The sequence below is a fragment of the Tupaia chinensis genome, unplaced genomic scaffold, assembly GCF_000334495.1.
Source record: "Tupaia chinensis unplaced genomic scaffold, TupChi_1.0 Scaffold143584_1, whole genome shotgun sequence".
NCBI lineage: Eukaryota > Metazoa > Chordata > Mammalia > Scandentia > Tupaiidae > Tupaia > Tupaia belangeri.
In genome coordinates this window covers 8,201,118-8,219,462 of record NW_006203430.1, presented here as the reverse complement: position 1 = coordinate 8,219,462, position 18,345 = coordinate 8,201,118, and the positions used below count along the sequence as shown (strand labels likewise).

The 18,345-nt window shown below is 44.5% G+C and overlaps 1 protein-coding gene across 5 annotated transcripts in view; it reads right to left on the bottom strand.

Moving 5' to 3' along the window:
* LDLRAD4 (low density lipoprotein receptor class A domain containing 4) overlaps positions 1-18,345 on the bottom strand; it is a 505,135-nt gene that overhangs the window by 26,346 nt on the left and 460,444 nt on the right. For 3 of the 5 annotated variants that reach the window (XM_006164060.3, XM_027766527.1, XM_027766526.1), the window contains one exon: positions 3,779-3,933. In XM_006164060.3, the coding sequence (XP_006164122.1) occupies positions 3,779-3,933 (155 nt within the window). Of the gene's footprint in view, positions 1-3,778; positions 3,934-8,684; positions 8,850-9,362; positions 9,584-18,345 lie in introns of those variants that run through there. The other 2 variants (XM_006164062.3, XM_006164061.3) reach the window with 2 other exon arrangements.

Sequence of the window (18,345 nt, the reverse complement as noted above, 5' to 3'; positions counted from 1 at the left end):
CACCCACAAGCTGCCAACTAGCAGGCCACCAGGTGTGCAGGATGCTTGGGAGAGCATGATACTGGATCTAAGATGACAGGTAAGAGAACTGCAGAAGATCATGGGTGCTCCGAGAATAGAAGCAAGAGCATGTGGACAGACATATATGGAGAGTCTCAAACACACACTCATCTTCACCAATCACCTTGCTTCCATGCAGTACAACACATAGCACCCGGGGGACCCAGGAAGTGTTTACTGACTCTGTGGATGCCTCAGAGCCAGCCAGAGGATCCACTCACCCTCACAGGGAGCCTCTCCCATCAGCAAAGCACCCCTGGGCAGGGCAGCACAGCACCTGTGGGGTCAGGTACTCCACTTCTGCACCACACACATTTGGGACCAGGGCATTCTTTGTTGTGGGGGCTGCTCTGTGCATTGTACATTTAGAGCATCCATGCAGCACTCCATCCTGGTTGTGACAACTCCAAATGCCTTAGACTTTGTCAAATGTCCCAAGGGAGTAAAATCTCCCCTGGCTGAGAATGACAGGTGTTAAGGCTGCTCTCTTGATACTGTATACAAGGAATGGGCATTTCTTACAAGGTGTTAGGGAGGAGACGCAGTCAACTAGGAGGCAGGAAGCCTCACTAGGGTATAGGCAAGCATTCCTGGGTGGAGAGGTCTGAGAGGGTACCTTCAGGGAGGGGGTCAGGGACATAGTGGAAGGTGTGGTCACACTCACGGTATTATCTAGGTGGGTGTCTGTGTCCAGGAGAGAAGGGGCTTTCTTCCTCATTCACTCTCTTCCTTTCCTTGGAACTATTAACTAGGCTAGTAGTCTTAGGAAGTGGTGCTAAGGTCAGGACTGAAGTCACCTCTGATCAGTACATTGAAAAGCATCTAGAGTTTATGAAATCCTTGCTAAGCTGTGCAACAACCGCAGGTCCATTCTTTTATTTATTTATTTATTTATTTATTTATTTATTTATTTTAGAGATTTTTGCTATAGGGCGCGTGCACTCACCAGAAAGACAGAGAGAGACAGAGAGATAGAAAGCAAGAAATCACCACCCAGGGGGGATGGCCACGCTGCAATCCCTTCTCCTCCATTCTCCTCTCAGGATCTTAGGCACACATGCACACATGTCTGACATGAGTTTAAGCCACCAGGTCTGGGACTTGAACCGCGGTTGACTACGTGGGAGTCAATGACACAGCCATTACACCAACTGCTGGTCCCTGCAGGGCCATTCTTTGAGGAGGAATATCTAAGCCTTAAGGACTGACAGCACTCAGTTCTGGGTCACTCAGAGAAAAGGAAAACAGCACGGTTGCTAAGGAATGAAAGTTGATGCTGTGTGCAGTCTGCATCTCTGCAAGTCCCATCTCTGCAAGCATTAGAATCTGGCTTGCACTGGAAAAACTTTCAAGTGCTTATTCACAAATTAGGCAGATGAAAAAACCCTCTGTGGTCATAATTTGCTAGCTATTGATCATTCCCCTTTGCCGTCCGGTGTGTGACTCTGAGGGGATCTCTGAAAGTCACTATACTCATCTTCCCGATTTCAAAAACGGGAGCCCTGCTGGTCAGCCAGCCAATGCCTCCTGTCCAGTAGCCCAGTTGCTTCCTCTGAGAAGTCCTTAAGGCAATCCCCACCAAGAAAACAGAAGACAATTTCCAAGTGAAAATACATACTCTAATTTTTTGGTTTTCTGCTATTTTAAAAGTGTCTTTCTGTTGCACCTCTTGGTTGGTGAGAGAACAGCTGGTGTGTAATATGGTCAGGATGGTGACAGCAAAGGGCCGGATCTGCACTGATGACAGTGACAGCAAGAGGAGGCTTGTACTGCACTGGGGACAGTGACAGCAAGGAGGGGCTGTATTGCACTGAGGAGCAAAGGAAGGGGTCACGTGATCATGCAAAGGCTAAAGAAGAATGCCCTTGGCAAGTCTGAGGAAAGGGACCAGGCAGGGGATAGGAAAGTTTCTCTGCCTTGCATGCAGGGACTCCCAAAACATTCTGCAGCTCCTGGAGCAGGAAGTGCAAGATAGGGAGCTTGGGTAAACTCACGGCATGTCTTTATGGGAGCCTGAGAGCTGTTGCTGATGACAACATGAGGGAAAGTTGTCCCTACTTCCACCAAGGCGCACACCACCTTGCATTAAGGCAAAGCCCTGATATCAATCCTTTTGTACAATAGCTCTGAAACTGCTATTTGGACAAGGTTTTCTCCCTGTCTTCTCTTTAAACTCAGGGAAATGTCAGTATTTTATGTTGAGAATGTAAGAATTAGTTAGCTTCTAATAACAGAGCTGGCCTTGTTTAATATCTACAGGCATTAGTACACCAAAGCATTTGGTGAGTCTGGATGGTGTGGCCCTGTGCGTCCCAGACTGTCTAGATGACAAAGGGCATGGCCAATGGTTTCACACAGTGTAACAGGGCCAGAGGGGCTTATGGGCTAGGCTGGGGACCAGGAGAGGTGAAGAAGGAAGCAACACAACTCTCAGGAGACAATAGGGAGGGGGCCGTGTGGAGACCTGCCGTTCATAGATGAGGAGTGCTGGGGCGCGGGAGGCCCTCACAAGGCATCTGTTCCCTCTCCACAAGGGACGGCACACAGTGGCACTCACCCTTTCCCTCTCCCCTCTGCCTGCCTTGGGCTGTGGGACACAAGAGCAGCCTTTGTGCCACCCATGGGGATGGTGAAGCCAGTGGCTCCCCCAGGTACTCGGCTATCCCTGTTAAGTATGGCCCTGTCCTGACAACAGTCCTGGGCTCTGGATCCAGCTACCACTCCATGGTACCCACTAGGGCAGCTGCACTCTACATCCAAGGTAGTCTCCTAAGTCAGCCCTGGTAAAAGGAATACCCTGTAAAAGGTGCCCCTCTTTCTGCCAGCAAACTGGAGGGGATTGCACATTGTGGGGTATTCTGCCTTCTTTGTCCACCAGAAGCTGAGAATTTATTCTTGCCTTTCGTTGAAAGCAGTAAGGATCACAGGCTGTGAAACAAGCTTGGAACAGAAAGTTCTAGTAGACCCTGGTCTCCCAAGTTTGACTGTAGAAAAGTTTCTCTGGATATAAGTATTTTATTTTCCAAGGTAGGAAAGTCATTTGGGGCAGGAAATAGCTAAATACCTAAAAAAAAAAAAAAAAAAAAAAAAAATCTCCAATTCGAGGAGCCTTGCCACAGCTGCAGCTGCTCTGGGAGCACCCCTATATGACCAGCCCACCCTGCACCACCTGGAAAGGCACCCACATCCTTGCTGTCCCCTCTTGCTTACCCATGCCCAACATGCTGGCACACACAGTGACACGTGAGCGCATTATTTCTCACAGAAACACCTCCAGGACCAAACTGAAGAACAGCTCTCTATAGAACATGGACGGGCCTCACCGATCTCAGGTTGAGTGAGTGAAGGCAGATACAAGAGAGTACCTATGGTCTGAACCATCGACATCAAGGTCAAAAGGGAGCAAAGCTAATCTGTGCTGATAGGCAACATCATGGCAGTGGAGATCCTTGCAGGGGGAGTGACTGAAAGGGGGAACTGAGTGAGCTCCTGGGGAGCTCGCATGTCCCTATTGATCGGTACTGATGAGTTTGTGAGCATTCACTTTGTGTGTGCTTTCCTGTATGTTAACTGTCAAAACAAAGTCTCTGAATTGCAGTGCACTGACATGAAAGGCTGTCCTGCTTCCTGGCCCTCACCATGCCTGGCCTGACTTCTGAAGGAACCCAAGAAAAAGGCCCCTGCATCATCCCGAGGGGTGACCCAGGCCCACACTCACTGGCTGCAGCCTGTCCTCCTGCCTCCTGCTCTGGCTCGGGCGGTTGATGAAGGACCGTGTGGAGACTTTGTAGTGATTCAGCAGGCAGACGATGACCACGACCATCACCGTGACCACCACCACAATGATGATGATCTGGGCGAACTCCAGTTCCGCTGTAGGGGGAGAGGAAAGTCCATTAGCCACTGGCCCCTCTGCGCCCTCACCCAGTTCTCCACACACCCGTCTCCTTCAGGTACTGCGATCGTTACAGCCACAGGCAGTGGAGGCCTCATACACATCTGGTCTTCACAAGGAGCTCATAAGATAAACGCTAACACCCCACTTTAGAAAAGAAAAAAAAACTGAGACGCAGTTATGAAGCTTGTGTGTGACAGCTGGGAGTCAAATCTGGGTCTATGAGATTTTGAAGCCTGTGCTTCTGGCTACAGAGACACTAGACTCAGGCCTGAAGCCCAGGGCCACTCTGGACTTCGACTTTGTAAGAACCTCCAGAAGAAAGGGAGACCTGAAAGGGACTCTTGTCAACTGACTTCTGGTGCTTGGCCTAATGTGTTTCATAAACCTTTTAAAAATATATTCTGTTGGCCCTACAAGACCTCCATAGGCAAGAAGGACATCCATGTCCCCTCCTAATAACTGCATTGTGGTGTACCACTGCAGCAATTCAGTCCCTGACTGCATCTTAGTGTTGCCTGGTGCTCCCTGAGTGCCCCCGTGCTGTTGTCAGGGACTCCGAGTGTGAGCCCACAGCCAGTTGCAGTAGACCCTCACTCTGAATTCTGGGCAAAGCCATTAGTGAAAACAGACTATCTCATTTTGAAATCACAGGAAATAGAACACTTACAACTAGGAAATATAAAGGCTTTACTTTCTTCTTTAGCTACAAATACTATCCCAAGAGGAGACCAGCAGATTCTCAAAGCAAAAACTATAGTTAATGGAGAGAAGGTTCTTAAGGACAGACATGATCATTTCTAGACCCTGGGCTCTAGACCCTGCACTGCAGCTAACCTCTCCTCTCCAGGCTCATTTCAAGCTCATAAGAAAGTGTGTGAAGAACGCCTGCACGCACCTGTATCCCCACACCCTCTTAACTATTTTATTTTATTTATGTCCATGAGCAAACAAGAGAGAGACAGAGAGATAATAACAGACAGACCTCCTGACAGCGTTCCAGTGCCATGATCCATCCAGCACTAGCCAGCCCTGAACCACAGACATATGAGTTCCAGCCTATTTAGAGAAGTCTCCAGATATGAATCTGGAACCCTCCTGTGTGGGTCAGCCCTGCAGAGCACTGCACTTCACCACTGTGCCACTGTTCGGCCCGTCATTCATTCTAAACAGAATTCGACTACAAATCCCTCCTCCTGCTTTCCTGTGGTAGGAGGGGAAGAGTGTGCAATGGTGTCAGGAGGCAGGTGCATACTGAAAGGAAAGGGACTAGCGGTTTTGGTTTTGGTTATAGAGGTGTGGGCTGGTTAAGAAGGGAATGAATTCTGGTAGAACTGTTAAAACTGAGAGACAAAAAACAAAACCAAACCAAACCCACAGCAATAGTAGTATCCTGAGAAGTAAGAGTGTTGTGGGATACCCAAATTTCATGCACCCAATACAGAATCGGAACACAGCCTCTGGTCAGTTCTCCTTGATTTCAATATCTATTTATGTCAACAGAAGAATGCCAAAAAGCAGGCCATGCAGGGTAAGAATTCAAGGCCAAAGTCAAATGTTCACCTTGCTCCTCTTCTTATGGGGCTGTAGTTCATGATGCTATACCACATGAGTCACTGTGATCCAAACATCAGAAATTTTATAATAAATTCCGATCTAAAATGTACAGGAAGGCATCATAGCACCTTATTTCATTATTGTAAAACAGTGATAGTGATGTAGTGATGATGGTGTCTATTTTTATAGAAACATCTCCAGGAAATTCCAAGCTGCATAGTGAATTACAAGAACAGAAGAAATAGTGCGAAGTCTGTTGGTCTATTCCCCGGTTCAATGAGGAACTGAACTGAATCATACTAGAGGCATGAGTGTCTGTGCTATTTTTAAAGAGCTCTGGGGAAGAGTGGTTCTACCACCTTAGTTCCTAATATAACACTCACTTCTATTTGTGAGATGGCTAACACCATCTTCCATTTGGTCTTTTCTCCGTTAATATATCATCTTTCATAAAAGTCCTGTTTTCTAAATGTTTATATTATTTTTAAGTTGCACATATGAAATGTATGCCAACAGTCTCTATAATGAGGCAGGGAGCCCACTTTGGGCTTCTCAGTTGGCCCTTCCCCTTACCAGGCCAAGTAAACATCTTGGCAATATTCAGAAAATTTGCCACTGTAATGTCACTATGGGCTAGCCACTGGCCACAAATCCCTGCACACCACTCTGAGTGGTTCTCCTCCCACTCTTAGCAACAGCAGTACCTCACCTCACTCCCTGCAGACTGGAACCTACTAGAACACTGAGGCCATAGCAAGCCTGCCACAGTCTTTCCCTCCAGGCAGCTCCTTTTTTTTCCCAGAAAACTCTTCTATCTTGCCCTGTCTCACGCATAGAAGCTGACCTACCAACATTTGATTGCTCTTGTTTGGCTTCTGTACAGTGAACTTTTGTCTGCATTTCCTTCCTGTTTCTATCCGCCTCAGCAGAAACGAGTGTGGTGATAAGATGACAGCCTTGGGGGTGTCTTACTCTTTATTTATGGCTCGGTAACACTTTTAAAGTGCTGAATGTTCCTAAAGGCTGGTAAATTCTTTCCAAAATCCTACAGAGACTGGGCGGTGGTGGGGGCAGGAAGATGGGTGGGGGCAGGAGTTGGAATCTATTGAGACTATAATTGCCTCAAGTTTGTGTACTGTTAGTATAAAAATACTCTCACAGATTCTAATGGCTGAATGAAAATTCACACTCATGAAATATCATGGTTGAAAGGAAAATTCAGTTACAAGATGACTTCACAGCTTGAAGTTCAGAAGGTAAAACAATAAGAGCTGTAATTGTACTGATTGCATTACGTATTTTGAATTTTATTTTTTGAGGGGTGGGTTGGCTACTCCAATTTATCCTACAAAAAATAACAGAAATGAAAAAACAAGCCACCCCACAGATTGATCAAGATGTACAATCACCTGCTGACTTTATCTTCCTTTTTAAGCTTTTTTCTAACCCCTTGATAATGAGCTCACTACCCTCAGAGGGTTCCTTGTGTGCACTTGAACCCTGCTGTGGCACTTATAGTGTCTTGTTAGTGCCCATTTTCTGGTCTTCTTCCCATATAGAGTGAGCCCTGGGACAATATTTATAGTGGTAGCAGGTGCCTTGCACAAATTTGGTCTTCATTATACATAAGCTGACTGAGAAGCCCTTAGAGGGAAGGGACTCACTGCTCAACCTACTTTGAACAGTGTCTAGCACAGAACCACATTCTGCTAAACACCTGCCAATTACTTCAATGGTGCTGAAGTTTTAAACATTTTCATATTTTGCCACAATTACGTAACGATTTCTACTCTAAGAAGATGTAAAATGTTATCAGAAAAAGAGCCTCATGGTTGCTATAAGTTATCTGTTTCTATACTATTATATTCATGTATATCTGTGAAGTATTTTGCATGATAACAAAGTTGAGAGGTTATATCTCTTTTCTACAGATGAAGAGATTAGAACCTAGGGCCAGGTGGCCCAGGGACATCCCCTTGACTCTAGCCCAAGACCAAATACAAGTTCCTCCTATGGCACTGTCAGGCAGGTAGCAGTAGTGACACTAAAATTGACTGAGGAATCCCTAAAATGCAGACCTTGTGAGTCCATCCAGTTAGAGTAATATCTTTTTAATCCACTAAGGCTCAAGCCTTCATTCTGTACAACCACTTTTCGCCATGGATTTTAGAATGTAGGGTTTCATGATCTCTTCAGGAAGAAATTTACCTAAATATGTTCAAAGATGACTGACGAATTTTGTTAAAAAACAGCAGAGGAGTAAGAGCAATTACAAACCCTTTAAAACTCTACCCCTCTATGGTGCTATAAATGGAAAGAATACATACATAAAAGCATAATTCCACCTATAGGATTAATTTGAAATCCACCCTCATCCCCACCTCCACAGTATTAATTTAGGAAAGTGTATCAGAAAAAAATACAGCTGCACGTGTAACCATCTCCTTCACAGTTAAGAGCAGCAGTTCCCGAGTGCGCCCTGGGTAGCAGTCTGTCTCTCACTTTCTTTGGCTCTCTGCCTTCCTTGAAGTCGCAGTTCCCTTTCCTAATATCTATTGTTACTACATTGAGAACCGAGAGGCTCACCAATGAACCACCCACATCCTCAGAAATGCGGGGGGTGTGGGGGGAGGCTTTAAAAAGTTCATGGAAAATGTGTATTATGAAAAAGATGTGTAAATTTCAATGTTTTTTGTACCAAAATAAACTTGTACTTTAATTCCATTTCCCATGAACTTTCTGAAGTCCCCTCATTTGTCTTCATTTCTTTAAAATGCTGTTTTCAACAAAATCAGGTTAAAAAAAGAAAGTACCCATCTGCAAGTAATAGAATTGCCAGGGGAGACTTTAGCCTCATATACAAGCATTGGGGAAAGGGAGAAGAGAGAAAAATAAAACAACTTCAAAGCAACAAACCTGTGTATTTATGCATATTTTCAAATAAACAAACTAATAACAGACTTGAAAAAAGATGGAAAGAGCCTGAAATACATCTCCATAAAGAGTCCCACCTAAAATGTACTGAGTTACAAGAGTCTCCTCTTAGGTAGAAACAAAATTCTTGAGATAGAGCTTCTACTCTTCCCAACTCTGTCTTCAGAACAACTCCAAGAGTAACTACAACAAACCCCAAAGAACATGCATGGTCCATAGCTGACCTTTGGAAATGTACCTTTTTTTAAGAACAGGTCTTTAAACTGAGCCTCCTTCAGTGTGCTGTTGTTCACGTGGTCACTGGACATAATCGAGTTCTCTGTAAGGGGGAATCTAACCGTGATGTAGCCCCTCTAAGTTCAAAGCATCCCTTCAGCTTCAGGCACTCTCCTCTCCAGTCAGCTCAGAGCTGCAGTTATAGCCGGTGTGGGGTGTGAGTGGGTGTGTGTGTGTGTGCTTCTGTCTCTCTCTCTCTCTACTATATCAGCGGGGCCCAGCCCAGGTGCTAGACTCAAATGCTGTGGCTCCGACCGCAGACTGTGGCTACTAATTATCAACTGCCATCAACAGAAATCAGCTCTGTGGCAGGAAACAGGCCATGTCGCTGTACAAAGAGCAAGTCCAGGGTCTCCACTCCTGAGACCAGCTGAACACCCAGGGTTGTTTACAGCAACGAATATCAATGATCAGTCTACATTTCTTGGGTTTGGCCTCACATCCAAACGCGTTACACAAGCAGGTGAGTCGAATGCAGCCAGGCAGTTTATGTTTTCTATTATATTCTATAATATTTTTAACAGGCAAATATCAAATCAGATGAGGCAGAAAGGGGGGATCTGCAAATCTCAACACAATCCTTCTCCCTTTGATCTCTGCTAGAAGCTTTTACAACCAAAGAAATGGAGAGAGCGCTTACCGAGGGAGGCAGGGCATGCAGGCTGGGACGCTAGCCTCTGTGCTTCTCTGTTGTAGACCTGGCTCCCAAAGCATGTCCTCCGGTGTTCCCACAGCAGCCCTCATACGGAGAGCCAGGCTGTGGGCTGTCCTCTCTGGGCCCAGCTCTCCCCACAGGCTCTCATGGGTGGGAGCAGTTCACACCAGCTCTTGCAGCTGAGCCTGGCACCGGCAACTGACGATGTCATAACCACAGCAGGAAACGCTGTTTCTCTCTCCCTCTTCTCTCTTCTCCTCTGTGCTCTCCTTCCCACTCCCCTTCCTCCCCTTCCCCTGTCACTTAAATCATTATTTCTTAATTTATGGCAGCACAAACATACCACAGAGGATCCTTTAAAGTAAGACTGAGATCTTACTATGCAGTTTTAGTTTGTAAGATTTGGAAACTAGAGAAAGAAGTCCCAGTTAATGAGAAAAGGCAATTCACACATTAACACAGAGACATCTCAGGAGGGGGCTTTCTCCTGGTTCATTTTGTGCAAGCACAGTCTCGCATTCCCCTGAGGTCTGCACACTTGGCTTCATATGTTTGTGAAACATCTCCTGTGTATTCTGACGCCCGGCGGCTGTGAGAAGAGACTTCAGGGCAGGCTGCCTGTCTGTCGCAGTTTTCAGAAAAAGTCACGGGGTGGCCACAGTGAAAAGGGCAGCGTGCCATGGTAATTCTGCAAATAACCCCAGCCACAAGCACTGCTCTGTGCCCAGAATAGCCTTTGTTTTTCCTTATTTAGGGTAAATAGGAATGACATGTGGGCCTTAACAATAGTTTTGGCTGTAGGAGGAGTTGTCAAAGCAAGACTAAACTCTGTTGGTTACTACCGATGTTGGAAATGAGGAGTCAGTCAGCAGCCAGTCCCTGCTGTTGGCCTGGGCACGTCACCAGTGTCATGAGGGCAGGGACTGGGCACTGATGTCACCACCAGGTCCTTGGGTCAGCCAGAAGACATCTCTCTTGTGTTCTAATTGTTAGGAGTGGGGGAGGGGACAGAAAAGGAACCACAGAGTTGCCAGGACTTCTCAAAGATAACACATTTGAGTCCGTTTTCTTGAGAAATTTCAAAATTAAGAATACAGCTCCCCCAGTTTTTTCTCAGAGCCACACACACAGCTGGGAGAGTAAAGAAAGAGAGTCCCCAGAGACTGGCTGGGGAGCCTGCACCCAGTGCATTGGGAAAGCTCCTCAGAGATGAACCAGAGAATCATAAACCACCCCATGCCAAGCCGGGCCTCCCTGGTCCTGAGCTTTCTCTTGTCCTTGGAGCACAGACGGTGTGACCCTCTAGGGATGGCACTTTCTAGTCGAATTTAGTCAGCACGACAGCAACATTCTGAAGCCGAGTCCTTATAGAAGAGTACTCATAAGATTGCATGTAATTGTCATGGAGGTCTGTTCTTTAAAATTAGGAACTTAATCAACTTCATGGGACCTGACAACCTCTTCTGTCCTTTGCTAATGGACACACTGACATTTTGAAATGGTCGCAAATAGCCCACTTTGGGGTTAACATGATTTAAAACAAATACTTCATATATTTAAAAGTCAACATATTTTTCATTTTAATGGACACAACATATTCTACTGCATCTGAAAACAATTAATTTGGCTGCTTCCTTGTCACTGAGCATTTGGTCATGGGAGCCAATCTTAATTAAGCTCCTTGCTTATTCTGTGTAAGGATCTCACTGTTTAATTCATTTAAATTCACTTTAGAACCTTTTGACTTTCTGGATGAAAGTTTATTTTAGAAATGTCACCCACACCTCACATACACACACGTACACTGCCAACCACTGAGCTGTCCTGTGAGGGGCACACTGCACCTAGCCAAGCACAGTATCTGGAGAACCAGCCTGGGTCTGGGTCTGGGGGTGCTTGCTGCGTGGTCCAGTTCACAGGGCGCCACCTCTCTTCTGCACTCACTGAAGGGCTCTCTCAGCCACTGCACCAGGTGGTACTCATGACTTTTGTTATTCCCTTTTAAGTGAGGAAGATGCTTTAGGAACAAAGGTCCGTGATTCAGGGGTGTACATTCTGATCAACATCCCATTCTGGCTGGCCATGGCAGAACGTGAATCACTAAACTGAGGGGCCAATATTTCTTTTCCCTTAATTCAGAGACAGAGGCAGCACACAAACACACACACACACACACACACACACACACACACAAATTGTAGGAGACGAGTCTGCTCAACAAAAGCATGTGAGTATGAAAGAGAGAACACACCTGCAGTCAAGAACTCTCCTCCCTGCTTGTCTTTTTTTTTTTTTTTTTTTTTTTGCCATAGGGCACATATGCGCCCCGGAGAGAGAGATACACAGAGAGAGAAAAAATGAAAAATCATTCCCTCCCCCGGGGAGGATGATCACACCCCAATACCTTCTTCTCTATTCACTTCTCAGGATTTGGGGCACACACCCACATGCTGCTTGGTATGATTTTCAAGCTCCAGGTCTGGGACTTGAAGCACAGTCGGCCATGTGGGGCTCCAGCACCTTAATCACCGCACCACCTGTTGACCCTGCATCTTTAACTTGCATTATTTATTTATTTATTTATTTATCTATTTATTTATTTAGAGAGAAGATTTTTGCTATAGGGTAGGTGTGCTCCCCGGAGAGACAGAGAGACAGAAAGAGGAATCACGCCCCGGGACAAAGGCAATGTTGTAATCCCTTCTCCTCTCAGGATCTTGAGCATACATGCACATGTGTTCGGCATGAGTTTTAAGTTGCCAGGTCTGGGTCTCGAACTGCGGTCGACTATGGGAGAGTCCAGCAACAAAGCCATTATGCCATCTCCTGGGCCCTTAACTTGCATCTTTACAATGAGTACTCTAGTGGATTAGCTAATTTTACAATGTCAGTTTTGTGTAGCTGTTAACATATCTCAAAACTGTGTGAAATCTGCCTATGTATTGCAGAGTCCCTGAAAATGGTGCAAGGTAGGGCCAACTAAGGGTTTGTTCATAGAAACAGTACTTAAGACCCTCTGACTTTACAATGTCACTCTAACAATATCTTCAAAATTTCTTCTGTGAAGTTTTCCTCAGTTCACTAATCCATTCAACAAGTATTTACTAAGTGTCTATAGTCCTTAGTAGGTAATACACTGGACCCTCATTATAATCTTATAGATACGCATTTCTGTGGGGCTATGCTTGTCTTATGTTCCATCTGTATGTATGTCGATGCTCATTTAAGAAACCTAACAGGTTCTAAGGACTGGCTTCCAGCTAAGATCTGCATAGGACAAGCTGAGGTGACTAGGGGCATCAGGACCTTGAACAGCAAAAGAGGCAGCACCAAGAAGGGGAGGAATTGGGGATTATTAGTTGAGATTTCAGCCCCCATCTAACCACTCTAAGTATTGAAGCTAATACAAGGGGTCTTCAAAAGGCTAGTGAAAAATGCATATTTTATATACACACACACACACACACACACATACTGTGCATGGATTTCAAGATATTTTGCACCAAAATAATCTAGTACCTTAATTCTATTTTTCACAAGTTTTTTTGAAGTCCCCTTCTATAATCCCAGCTAATACCTATCTAGCCTGGTCCAGGCCTCTGATTTAATCACCATGGACTTCTCTGGAATGGCCTGCTGCCTCTCCTTCTTTGCTCTGCCCATAATGGGTGCCATACTCATAAGAGACATTCTCATGGAGATCAGTGAAAAGTCAGAAAAACCCTTGGGAACCAGCAGTTAGCGTAATGGGTAGGTCGCTGGACTCCCACGTAGTCGACCGCAGTTCGCGTCCTGGACCCGGTGGCTTAAAACTCACGCCAGGCTCGTGTGTGTGCATGTCCAAGATCCCGAGAGGAGAATGGAGGAGAAAGGATTGTGGCATGGCCACCCCCTTGGGGGGTGATTTCTCGCTTTCTGTCTCTCTGCCTCTCTGCCTCTCTGTCTCTCTGTCTGTCTGGCGAGCACATGTGCCCTATAGCGAAAACCTCTACCAAAAAAAAAAAAAAAAAGAAAAGTCAGAAAAACCCTTTCAATGGTTATGAAGCAGTAAGGATTTATAAACATTTATGAAGATTTTCTGCAATATTATAGGCACTTTCAAGTACTGTATGCCTTTTATCCTTACACTAACACTGTGAGGGACACTTTTCTTGCTCCTACTTTATAGATGAAGGACCTAAGGCTTAGAAAGGGTATTCTGTCCAAGAGCAAATAGCTAGTCAGAGGCGGTTTCAGAGTTGGAAGCCTGTGCAGTCTGACTCCAAAGCTCTTAGCCATCCCTCCATTGTTTCACTCAATGGGCGGTGGACTTAGAATTTCCTCACAACCAACAAATGTGAAGTCCTCTGAAACTGATCAAAAGATGTCAGTGGATCAATATGGACATATTTTGATTTTTTTTTTTTTAGCCTGATTGACCAGTTTCTTCTGGGGATGTGTTAACTTGCAAAGTCAGGTCAAAGCCTACATATTGCCACCGGGCTCTTAGAGACCTTTCATATGTCTCATATGCCTGTTAATACAACTCCTGCTAAAAATCGATGGCTCTGTCTCTTACTAATTCCTATACCTTGAGGTTTATGACTGTGCTATAAAATTTTGCTCTGAGATTAAATTTTTCACCTAAAAATTAAAACTTGGAATTTGGCCTTTCAGAAAACAAAGCAGTAATTTTAAGTATGTTTGCTTTACTCAAATCATGAATGAGGATTTTAGAATAAAACTTTAAATTTCCAAAGGCTCAAAACAGTTTGCTATTTGTGGACATTAGCCTATAGCATGGAATAATTTACTAATGTATTCTTAGTGCTTCAAAAAGTGTAACAGAGAAGTCTCTTTTTTATTTTTAATTTTTGAATTTTGTAGAAACCGTGTGCGCTCACCAGAGAGACAGAGAGAGAGAATAGACAGTGAGAAAGCACCCCCCCCCACACTACTACCATGGGGCATGGTCATGATGCAATCCCTGCTCCTCCATTCTCCTTTTGGGATTTTGGGCACACATGCACACACACACCTGATGTGTTTCCAAGCTGTCAGTTCTAGGACACAAACCCATGCAGTTGGCCATCTGGGATCTAGCTAACTTAACCATCATGCCATTGGCTGAGCCTGAGAGATTTTTAGAAACACATTCTGCGTGTGCTCCAAACAGGCTCATCATTCGGTAGAAATGTTAGCAAATATAAAAACACGTGACAAGCTAGCAAGCTAACAAGGTGGATTAAACATTTATTAAATAACTTAATTTATATTAAATAGCCTTAAGATAGTTTCGCAAAACACAGCACTATGTCCTGTACTGATAGACTTCAGAGTTTACTTTACACATTATCCACATTACTATAGTATTTTTTTCTTGTAAGAGAGAAAAAAAGAACTACCTATTATTCCATGTTCATGGCAATATAAATTTCACAATACCTAAGCTGCTCTCTACCAAGTAACTACAGTTACTTTTCCAAGCCTCTGAAGAAACCGCAGAACAGTATAAAGTTTTTGTGGCAGCTAAACTCCAGGGCCCAGCGAAACCCAAGTTTGGGTTCTAGCATTCTCATCTTACTATGTTAGCCTGAGATGGTGCTCAGCAAGCAGGCGTTCGTGAGCACATGTATGTAAAATAATGCTGCTGCTCTCCTGGGGAAAGGGCAGGACCCAGTACCGCAGGGCAGGTGCTTCCTGCTGTCCTCCCACATCCGCTCATCGGCTGTTGCTGACCCACCCACACCCTTTAGGAGAATGAGCAGGGGCTGACAGTGTTCTCAGGGCCCAGAAGAATGGCAAAACTAACTGGTGTATTTTAACAGAGGCTCTGGTGTGGGGACACAATTTCTAGAATATTTGGCATTCTTTGTAAAACACCTGAAGTTCCTCAGGGTTTCTGGACCATATGTTAAAGAGGATTCTAATTTTGCCTCATGGAAAAGCTCAAGTACCAGGAGCAGACTCTTCTTGAAGACAGAATTATAAGGATGCCATGGCCCTATCTATCCCTGTGAACCGGTCCTGCTCTACCCTGGCCTTCCTGCTCCCAGAGAGCCACACAGCAGGAAAGTAGAGTCCTGGCACTTGAGTTCTAGAAACAGTCTTCCACTCTGTCATGTTCTGCCTGTCTGTCAGCTGCTGACACAGCCCAGAATGTGATCTCTAACAACAAAGTTTATTGATGGTGCCTGTATAAAACTGACACATTATCATCCCCAGGGCCCTCAGGGGGTATTAAAAGGTCTACACTGGCCCCTTCGCATTTCAGATGAAATATATACATATTTGATATATTTTAAAAAGCATGGACTATTTTAATACTTAAAATACTTACTGTGATTACTCAGGAAACTATTTTATTTTGCTTTTTGAGTATATTACATTTCCCAATTTCATCTCCAAACTGGAAAGCTGAATAATCTTCATCATTTATCCCATTTTGGGGTAGACTATGAGAAATTAGGCTCGAGATATTTATAACTCAGATCCTAGATATTGTTCTTCTAGTTCTCATTTCTTAACCTGATAAAAAATTTCACTGCCTATGGAGAAATTGAAACCCCACTTAAAAAAAAAAAAAAAGATATTCGACCTGTGTTTTCAAACCTTTTTTTCCCCCTAGAGAGTATATGCACTCATCAGGGGGACAGAGAGAGACAGGGAGAAGGAGAAAGCAGCCTATGGGGGTGGGGGATCAGAGATGGGGGTGGGCGTCACAGCACAATTCTTTTTCCTGCATTTTCCATCATATCAGGATTTGGGGTATGTATGCTCACATGCCCAGCATGTGTTGCAAGACGCCAGGGCCAGGATTCAAACCATGACTGGCTATATGTAATCTAGCTCCCTTAAATACTAGGCCAGAGTGCGGGCCTGAAAGCCCCCTTCCATTAGCACTATCCTCCCAGCAGACACTGAGCATGCTTGTGCACATACGGTGTGCGGCACACACATGTGGTACTCATAGATGGCACATACTGTTGCTAAGTTACTGTGCTAGATGGTCCTCACTCCTGCAGCTGTTTAGGCAGTGCACTCTTAGTCACAAGCATTTCTTGGATGATCCGAATATGAAGGAGAGGCACATGCTATGGTCTCTGGAACTCTTCTTTGTTCCAGGGTGTGTCTAGGTAGTTTCAAGATCTTTGGCTTTGGTCATAGCATTAATTAATTTCTTTGAAAGTTGAGATGTAGTGAAGGCTCATCCTAGAGTTTTAGCTACTGTATTGCAGCATATACTAAAGCGAACACTAAGGAAACCGCAACCCAAAGATCCAAATCAATCTAAAATGAACCTTAATGTCAGATCTATATAACTGTATTCTGCTCTCATCTTTGACACTTTAAGAGTAGCCTAGCACGCAGATGTGTTTAAAATAAGAACTCACAGTTCTCTCATGTCAGATTGTCTTGAAAATTCCAATACCAGGTCTATCCTCATTTATGTCAGCTTTAGAGCTGTATTCGGCAAGCACTGAGCCTTTACTCGGTGCCCGTTATTGAGATGAATTACTGATTTACCCCCACTCATTTACTGGGGGACACAAGAAAGCCAGAACTGTTCTCATCCATGACAGCTCTAAGTCACATCTCAAGACAGAGCTAATAGCGCAGTGAGACCACCCAGTGGAGCACCCCGCAGAGTGTTCAGCATGGAACAGGGGAGTGAACCAATGACGGGGGCACACAGGAAAAGACCTCAATCCAAGTAACAACAGCAACAGCTAACATTTAGGTAACACTTACTATAGATAGTATTCCCAAAGCACTTTAACTCATTTAATCAGGCCATTTAATCCTTATAAAGACCATGAATATTAGTTATTATCCTAATCTTACAAATGAAAGAACTGAGACACAGAAAGGTTAAGTAATTTGCCTAAAGTTACAGTTAGCAAGTAGCAAGGCCAGGACTTGAACCAGGAAATCTGGCTCCAGAATGTGCTCCTAACCACTAGATTGGGCTAACTGCAAATGGGCAGGTCCAAGGATGACCCCTGAGCCAAATCCTACTTTAAAAGGCTCAAAGGAATTGGGCTGATCCTGCACCCTAAGGGTTAGGGAGCTGGATTCCACATGGCCCCAGTAGCTTGATAAACCATGCTCCAAATCCTGAAAGGATGAAGGAATGGAGGGGAGGGAACTGAGCATGATCACACTTGGTTGGAGGTACTCGTCCCTCTTTCTCTGATCTTTCTCTGATGAGTGCATGTCCCCTCTGGCAATCAATCAACCAGCCAACTAATCAATGACTCAAGGAATTAATTACTTCTCTGAGACCAGGGGTCTAGGAAGGGCTAAGTGCACAGAGACCATTTAACTTTACCACTGGAGAAGAAAGTCTTCACACTTGAGTGAAGATGTTCTTGGGACCAAACTTACAAATATACCATTGGGCAATTTTTCCTTTATATTAAAACTAAGCCTGTCTTCTGGTAAATTAAGGCTATTATCTCTTATCCTTTCCATTTTCTTGGTCTCTGAAAAGATAAAGATGCTACTTCTACACTGGCAGTATGAAAAGGTAAATAAAAATAAATTTAAATATTTATAAAAATCAAAAACTTCCAAAATAAAAGCCCCCCTCTTTTCTTCTTCAATATTTCTAATTTATTTAGTCCAGACCCTGTTCTTTTCTTTCTACCTCAAAACAGTTCCCTACATTTAGAGATTTACTGGAACCTGTTCCAATAATGAAAATCCAAATGTGCCTGGAGGAATTGTCAGTTTAATATCTTATTCATTCGTGAACTTAAAAAGTACCCAAACTAAAAGATAATTTTTAAACACAGTGGATGTCAGTTAGATTTCTCTGCTCAAACTGGACTCATTCTACATAAGTGATAAAACCACCATCGGGCAACATGGAGAATTTGGGCATGGGAACCAGCAGTTAGCGTAATGGCTATGTCGCTGGACTCCCACATAGTCGACCGCGGTTCGCATCCTAGACCCGGTGGCTTAAAATTCACCCCGGCCGCGT